At 36.6% G+C, this 9,151-nt stretch overlaps 1 protein-coding gene across 1 annotated transcript in view; it reads right to left on the reverse strand.

Annotated features, from left to right (window-relative positions):
* Positions 1-1,018: 1,018 nt before the first annotated feature.
* SEL1L (SEL1L adaptor subunit of ERAD E3 ubiquitin ligase) overlaps positions 1,019-9,151 on the reverse strand; it is a 23,745-nt gene continuing 15,612 nt past the window's right edge. The window contains exons 18-20 of the mRNA XM_010711864.3: positions 8,863-9,035; positions 5,944-6,072; positions 1,019-4,983 (exon numbers count right to left, since the gene is read on the reverse strand). Of these exons, the coding sequence (XP_010710166.2) occupies positions 4,777-4,983; positions 5,944-6,072; positions 8,863-9,035 (509 nt within the window). The 3' untranslated portion in view covers positions 1,019-4,776. The remainder of the gene's footprint in view (positions 4,984-5,943; positions 6,073-8,862; positions 9,036-9,151) is intronic.

Raw genomic sequence — 9,151 nt, forward strand, 5'->3', positions numbered from 1 at the left:
TGTGCTTAGAATCCTAAGTTTACCAGACTAACTAACAATGATGTATTTCAAGGTAAAAGCATTCCCTCCGATGTACTACAGAATCCATGACTATGCTACAGAAGTTAAGCCGTGTTTACCACTTGCTACCTGAAATACAACTACAGTGGTTCTACAATTCAACATACTTCTCTTTCCTGTAAAGAAAAGATCATAGAATGGCTTGGGCTGGAAGGGATCTCAAGGATCATGAACCTCCAATTCCCCTGCCTCAGGCAGGGCCACCAACCTACATATTTAATCCTAAACCAGCCTGCCTAGGGCCCCATCCAACCTGGCCTTGAACACCTCCAAGGATGGTGCATCCACAACCTGTCTGGGAAGCCTCTTCCAGCACCTCACCACTCTCATAGTGAAGAACTTCTCCCAGTATCCAACCTAAATCTTCCCTGTTTCAACTTAACACCATTTCCCCTTGTAAAGATGACAAACTATTCACTAACTGGATAAGTAGAACTCCAGCTTAGCTTTTGAGGAAGCTGCCCCCCTCCCCCCCCCCCAAGTAAAAGAATTAGAATCTTCTACTTCTCCCATGACAGAAAACAGTGATCTCTTGCCTACAGGCTTCTCAACTTGTAGCTCAAGCTTAGTGAACTTTGTTTTGTACATCAGGCTCAAGTTGGTTTTAGTACCAGCAGTTACATTTTCTTAGGTACCTGCAGCAAGTGCTACTGGCAGCAGCTTTAGCTGCTTAGAACTCCTTTTTCCACACTCGCCAGACACATTCATATACCTGCTTGCCACACACATTCCAGATGCTGCATACACTAGAAAAAAAGTATCACACAGAGAAGACAAGCTAGCACATCTGAAAATACAATGCATAATATTCATTTCTCTTTTCTACACCTTCCTAAACTAACGTTTTGTTTTCAAAGAGAAATAAAAGTGAAATGAGCATCCTTATAAGAAGGTATGCATTCAGTAGTGGCAAATATAAATGATTTACAGTTGACATCTTCTGTTACCATAAGCAATGTAAACACTGAATGTAACCACACAAGTGGTATCTTTATTTCACAAGATTAAAGATACAGTACAAAATGAATCTGTACATCTTTCTATTAACAGAATTTGTTTACACAATTATATTACATTTGACCAGCCTTTATACTGATTTTAAATACAAAATAAATTTACAAAAGTCCTACAAGACTCTTTAAAGAACTGCAGCCGATAAAAACAAAGGACTATTTGAGGGGGGAATCCTATGCCATATGCATTTCCAGTAGTTCTCAAACCAAACTAAGTTTTTTTTAGTTTAATATTCTCTGAAAGAAAAATAAAATTTCAGTTTATTGTTGCCTATCTAAAAATAAAGCAACTTGCAAAGGTGACTGCGACCCCCTGTAATATAATCCTTAAAGGCCAAAACTAGCATAAAGTAGGTGGAAACTAAATAATGCATAGTCTTAAAAGTCCTTTCACAACCCACAATTTAATGCTCTTCTCCAAGAAGAATATTTGATAGTTCTTCATTTATTTACTTTTAAGTTTAATAAGAGCAGCTGATGTTCCATGGAAGATGACTAAGTAGTAAATAAAGTTTGCTTAGGAGTCTCACTGGGATATTTATATCAAAGGTCTTACCTGCACTTAGATTCTCCTACAACAGACATACAAAGCAAGGAAAATTATTTTGATAGATTAAGTCCTGGGGCAAATCTCAAAGGGAAGAAGTAGAACCTTCGTTTCCTCAACAGTTTCATGTTATTTTCAGACTGCAAGAACAGCTGAAACAGCTGATGTGTTTAATTAACAATGCAGGTGTAGAAAAGTATTTTCCACCACATCTTTCCACTGTTTTCTTGCATACAGAACTCCCACTGACAATAGTTACTGCTCTTTATAGCTGTTATTCTCCCTTCAGGTGTCTGGGAAGGTCAAATAGGCATGCTCTGGCCTAAGTCACCACAAAGAACACAGTTTTTCCCATTCAAAAAACACTTCAGATAAGTAAAAACGCTTCTCTTAATTTCAAGTATCCCTTCTAAAATAATTCTGCATATAAGCTATAGGACTATCTATTACCAAAAGGGAAGAGCACTTCACTGCAAACAACTGAGCAATCCAATTCCTTAGGGGGAAAAAGCAGTTTGACAAACCAAGCACACAAGAAACATATTGCTAGTAAGAGTTAAACATATCTCTCTCAAAATGCAAGTTTCAGAGTAGAGTAGCAAGGGATTGTCTCAGAAGCTGAAGTGATGTTGTATGACAAATGGTTTAGAAAATGTATTCGTTTCTTTAATCCCTGAGTTAACCTGCTATTACTCATGGTAAGTACCTTTTTACTACTACCACTTCACTCAAATGAATGTCATCTGAAAAAAGTTAGTGGTAGCAATTTGGTAGAAAGTGGGGAAAAAAAACCAAAAGACTTCGTTATTGCTTCTTCAAAAAGCAGTTCTTGAACATGGAATAATTTGCTGATCTTCAGCCATTTTCTTCCGCTGATTTCTTAGTTGTAAAAATGCATCAGTTCAGTGAAAAGCTAGCTGTAAGACTGTCACATAGCAACAATGATGAGAGAGTCTCATGCAAACAGAGCTTTTAGAATTTAGTTCTAGCAGATAAAAACAACAAAAACACTTTAATAAAGCAGTAACAAAATTATTAAACATCCTAAGAGACCAATGAATCAGTGATAGTTAACTGGAAAACATTTTCCATATAATCTTTAATTTATTCATGCTGAGCTAGAAAAGAACTATTAGGTGACAGAGGCAAAAAAATACTTCAGAAGTGCTCAGAAGTCACAGGTACCTTAGAAATGCAACTGGGGAGTGCTGTACATTCCAGACTCTACATTTCAGTTCAATACTGTTCCAACTGATAATGATGATAAAGACTGAAACAAAAACATTCCTCTATCACATGCTGCAACCCTCCATCAAACTACAACAATGGATTTGTCTCCACATAACCGGAAGAAGCATTTTGAAGTACTGAGAAGCTCTACCTATATTTTAATACTAAGTCATCCATGACATTTCAGTTCACAGAATAGCATCTTTCTTTCCCTCTCCCAAACTACAGATATACTATGCAATAATTGCATTAAGTATAAAACAGATCAAAGTCTATGCCAGTGCAATGAAGCCGCCAATGCACTGAAAAAAGTTTATGAAAGAAAGCTCTTAACCCTTTGAATGAAGTAGATTTTGTCAGAGAGAAGCTAAAGCCTTATCATTTGTATTTTGTTCTACTTTAAGACAGCATATTCAGGGGTTTAAACGCTAGCACAGAAACAAGTACTTAACTGACTTGCCAAGAGCACAAACAAACATCTGTATTTGTTACATCTAAGATATGGTTTCCCAACCTCATACCCTGAAATCATAGTTCAATGACAAACTGTCACTATTTCTTGCAGTCTAAAAACATATGCCCACAGGTCATACATACTCTCTATACTCCGAAAAAGGCCAGCACTAACTCGGTGGTATCAAGAGTCAATAACATTAGCTGTATTCAGATCCTCAGGGGATCCTCAGGTTGTACAGCTACTCAGAAACACTGGCTGACTTTCTCACATATGTCCGGTACAAAAAGGGTAGGCCACTGCTGTCATTTAACACAGGAATTTTAATCAGTTAACTGAACTTGTAGCATCACTGGCTTAAGTTCACACCTTTCTGAAGAAAGTACATGCCTTTGGGGCCCTTCTATTTTTCTGTTGCAGATGCATTAAGGAGATGCACATAAGATACTACACTTCATCTGCGAGAGGATCTTCTTACAGTGCAGATAACATGCAGTACTGTTGGAAATAAAATACAAAGCTTCCTCTACTTAAAACCAAAAAGGCGTAGGCTAACTCAGAGTTTTATGGCTCTGTTCTTTCTTCAGTGCCCACACTAACACTGCTGTTTTCTGCAATGTAAATAGACTCAGTATCTCTGTAACAGCAAGGTTACACTATTTAAAGACACTACTAACTTTTCCTTACATTACTAAGGATTGCAAGTTAAGAAGCTCCAAAAAACTTTTTAGGATGTGAGATCTGGGCACTGCCTGCATAGTTTTCAACTAATTAGTTTTACAAACCATATCTGTTTCAACTCTCTTCCTGGGCTACATACTAACTGTTGACAACTGTCTACTTTGATGGTAATGAGGGAAAAATACTCAAAAAAAAAAAGCACAAATGCAATGACGTTTGCTGGTTTAGTTTTACAGAACTTATAAATAATCCAGATTAAGCCATTCAAAACAGCATAAAAGACCAAAGTGTAAGAAATAAATCAAATAAGGATTGTAGAAATACTTGGGGTGGAGATCAGAATATGAATTCATAGAGCTCCAGCTGTTTTGGACTTCAAATACAGTTCAGCTTCTTGGAATGAAATGGTCATAAACTCATTTTTATAGGGCAGCTGCTATCAGGCAGGCAAAAATCTTCTAATGCTAGCCTTCAACCTCTTTAAGATGAAAAGGACTCCGAATAAAGAGGAACTAGATACAGCAGGCAACGTTTTTTGTAGTAGCACACTTGTGTTTCCATGAAAAAAGCCATAGTGTTATTCCATTGGCACTGAAATAACATTCAAATCAGTTTCAGAAGAAATTTCTTATCCCTGAAAAAAGGCATCATTCTAAGCAGCTTTCATACTTTAATCCTTATAAACTTTTCTGTGCCTCTTTTATGGAAGGGACCATTAATCTGAAGTCCTAAATCACAATGAAAGTTGTTCTTCTTGGAAAAATCCAGTTCTTTTACTGAGGCTCTTGTTGCTATTGCGGTGGTTGATGCTCTGGAGGTGGTGGTTCTTGTTGAGGCACAGCTGGTCGTAGTCCTGCTGGTCTGGGAATTGCCTGATGTTGCCTTTGTCTATAAGCTATAATTGTTCCCAGAAGCAAGGTGATGATGGTCATAAGGTAAAGGTCCCACTCAGGCCCAAGCAGCTGGTCCATATCAATATGTGAGAACACTTCCCTTAACTAAGAAAGAAGTCCATATTATCATGTCAGAGAACAAAAATAGGAAGATATTTTTATTTTATATTTGACTTCTAATATTTTTAATGTACAAGCTACTGAAGTTTCAGAACTGCTAGTCTTTTCCTCTATTATTTCTGAGAATGAATAATTACAATGACATTCTCAATTTTCAGGAGTTAAATGCCAATAAAAGAATGCTCTGCAGAAGGAGGTATTCTAAAGATACTGTTCCTGATACACAGCATTGTGGTTTTCACCCATGCAGCAAGTACAAAAAATTTAAATTGTTATGTACCCCATTCTTATATTAGTTGTCTTGAAGAGAGGGGGCATAAATGCTACATACAAAGAGGAAATGAACTCAGTCCAGCCACACAGGGAAGCACCTGCAGACTATCACGAACAGTGGAACACTAAGTTCAAGGATAATTAAGTTATATGACACTGGGATTCATGTAGATAACTTACAGGGAAGTTATCAGCCAAAACATTTCATTGTTAGTCATGTGAACTGCCTTTTTTTTTTTAATCAGACTACAACTTGCATAAGCTGTAGCCAACATAATCGTTTTCCTACAGTGACATTGCTCGTACTACAGTCATTATTAGTAAACCTATTGACAGTATTGGGACTAGAAAAAAAAACCCGAACATCTCTTTTCTCCTAAGCAGTCACTGTAACAGTTGGTCAGTTTTAACATCAGATGCTTGGCTAGGAGCTGTCAAATAGGTTTGGTATATTCTCTTCAAGGGAAGAATAGCACTGAACAGCACTGTCTAGGCCCATCTCAGTTTCCCCACCATTGCACAGATAAGAACTGTAGCTTCTACAACTTTAAAAGACAACATCAAAAAAGAAAAATTTACTTTAAGGCTCACATGAGACTTCTGCTCAAGTAAGATATCTTTTTTTTAAAAAAAGATTGAGTTGTACACATTTCTCTTCTTAATTCTACTTACGTTGATTTCTCGTATATACTGCACAGAGTATATCACTCCAAGCTTACAAAGAGCTAGGAAGACTGGAACCTGGGCATCTGGGCTTGCTTCAGCAGCCATATCATAGAATCGTTTCGCAAGATGAATATCCTACAATTAAAAAGATATAAAAATAGTTCTGAAGAACTCAAAAAGTTATAAGATCTAGAGCTTTTTCTATATGAAAATGTATGATGTCATTTGAAAATACGTTTTTTCCTTGGTTGAGTTAAAAACCATTCAAGTACAACCCTCTCTTTTTTTTTTCCTGAGGAATGGTCATCTTTGAATACACAAGTAGAAGCTTACATCCAAGGATAAATTGATGCTGGAATTGAAGCTAACAAAGAGATTAGTATTAATAAATTCAACCCATGCACTGTAAAATAAAGCCTATATTTAGACAATAACTTCAGTACACTTTATGTATGCAACACCATACCAAATGGTAAAGAGTAAGAAAACAGAAGCCATGTAGGAGTACATAGCAACAGCTCCTCCCAGCTATAGTACATATGCCTCCTGCAGAATGCCTGCAACTTCTAACCATTTCTGAACACACTCCCAAATTAGATTATTGTAAACCAACACTCATAAGTGAGAGTAGTGTGGCAAAACCACGAACATCAACAGCCAGCCAATTTTAGAGAAGCTTCAATTAGTGTTCTCTACTGAGCTAGTTGGAACAAGGTGACTGTAGCATGAATAGAGGATACATGTAGCTAAATACCTTAGCTCCCCCTCAACTGCTTTCTACATGTCAACACAAAAAACTAAGTTTTTTGATACACATGGAAGTAAGTTGATTTTTCAGTGTACCTATGAACACCAAAACAACTCAAGTACTCTTCAAGCCTGGGAAGTCTGTCTGAATTTCCTTGGTTCCTTATACTAACATAGTACAAAGGAAATGAGCATGAAAATAATACATGATTAGGATCCTTTGTATTTCTAATTAGGAAGTTACTTGTTGTATTTATACATTCTTCGCTCTTACTTGATAGATGAGAAAGAACTGCAAATGCTCAAGTGTCTTAATATAAGTAAAGAACTAAAATCACGCCAAATCCTAAAGAGCACCATGAAAAAGTTAATTTAAGAGACATCGATGCTGTTAAGAGTAAGAATATAGTTTTCATGCTGATATGCAGACTTAAATTGGACAATATCAGTGAATACATGAATAGCAGTATGTGTGTGAAATTTCTGAAGGGGTTTAATAATTGGCTTCGAACTAGAATGAACCTGAAAACTATCCATATAGAGCAAATATGATACAGAATCCTATCTGCAAGAAACACTATTTATTCAGTAAGTAAATGGTGAATAATGCATAAGCTCTTTGGAAGAAGTATCATACTTTTTCAGGACTATCCTGAATCAACAATGACCTGAGCTGAAGTTGTGCAGCTATTAGATCATTTTTCCCAGCTCTAAGTTGATTGCAATCTTACTGGTATGAATATAGGTAGAGAGAGAATAGAATTATACAACACTTCATTCAATAGTGAAAAATCCCAATTTGTTAGATATTGCAATGCTTGAAGTCAATATAGGACCCATCCACAGCCCTCCAGTGAAAGAGCAGACTTCAATGGCAGACATCATATCCTAAATCATGACTTCAGTTGAGTTATTTGAAGGAGCATTCAAAATTCAGTAGAGGATAACAAAATATTTCTTGACTCAAAATTCAGGCTGTCTTTTTTCAGACTATCCTAATCCAACCCTGTTCCAGTCTTTTTTGTCAATCCTAAACTCCATTCTCTCTCATCTTGAGTCTAAACTTTTATGACACAGTAAGCAAAGAGTAGCTAGGTATTCAGAATCTCCAAGACTGGTTTTATAGACTATATTTCTTGTCTAGACATTCTCAGTGCTCATTTTCCATATTTATATTAGCTGTCTCAATTAAGGTTAATTAATCAATTAATGCTCAGAATTAGCATGCGAATACAAATTTCATTATTCTGACTTATATAAGAGTATGTAAAGGATTCTGTATGTTTTAGTTGATTTAGGGGCTGTTCAGTCTGGAGAAGAGAAGGCTTAGGGTGACATGATAGTGGCTTTCATTATTTAAAAAAAGGGCTAGAAGAAAGAAGGGGACAAACTCTCTAGCAAGGTCTCTTGAGATAGGGCATGGGGAAATGGTTTCAAACTAAAAGAGAGGAGATTAAGACTGGGCATAAGGATGAAGTGTTTTTTTTTTTTTTTTTAATACACCAGAACAGGTTGCCCAGAGATGTAGCAGAAGTCCTGTCCCCAAACACAGACTGATCTTGCTGTAAACATGTTCACTGCAGAGGAGTTGGTTTAGATGACCTTTAACAGTCCCTTCCAATTCAGAAGATTCTAAGATCTGATACATTTCCTATAGGAACTAAATGCGCTGCCGTCTTTTAGTATTTTGTAAAGCAAACTGCAGTCTAGCCTAATTTGAAAAGCCACATCTAACAGTTACATTGTTAACAAATGAACTGACGTTTCAGAGGATGTGTTCAATATCATGACACTTTGAAAAGAAGAGCTCCATATACTTTCAAGCACCAAGTTATAACAGAAAGAATCTTGTGCAGAAATAGTCTGAATCTGGAACTGATTTTTATTTCTTTCATTATATTTTGAAGTCTCGAACACATTACAAAAGTGGATGCAAATATGAGTTACTCTTTTGCCAAACTTCACAATTAAGGGCAATTTTTTCCCTGCCTATACCTTACTTCCTCACACACACAAGCATGAAGTGATATACCTCTGTAATTGCTACGGGAGATTGTATTGAGGCATGCAAATTCCTGCTAAGTGACTATGTAGTGGCTGAAGTCCACTATGATTAGGGATTTTAATATCAGTAAATGCACTGTAATGAACCTGCCTATTAGCTTACATCTCACTCACCTGCTTGATGCCCAATCCCTTCTCATGCATGTAGCCCAGATTGAACATGGCTTGGGCACTGTGCTGTTGCTCTGATGCCAGTCGATAGTGAATAAATGCTGTTTCATAATCAACATCGGTACCAAATCCATAGAAATGGTAATCTCCAAGTTTAATTCTTGCAACTGTGTATCCTACAAAGAAACAAAAAGCATCATAAAAGAGAAAACAAGTCATCAAAGCAAGCCTTTCAATTTCACATGAAGCTTCACTATGGGCTTTATGCAAACTGTATAAAGTAATAGTTTCC

The sequence above is a fragment of the Meleagris gallopavo genome, chromosome 5 (genome assembly GCF_000146605.3).
Source record: "Meleagris gallopavo isolate NT-WF06-2002-E0010 breed Aviagen turkey brand Nicholas breeding stock chromosome 5, Turkey_5.1, whole genome shotgun sequence".
NCBI classification, from domain to species: domain Eukaryota; kingdom Metazoa; phylum Chordata; class Aves; order Galliformes; family Phasianidae; genus Meleagris; species Meleagris gallopavo.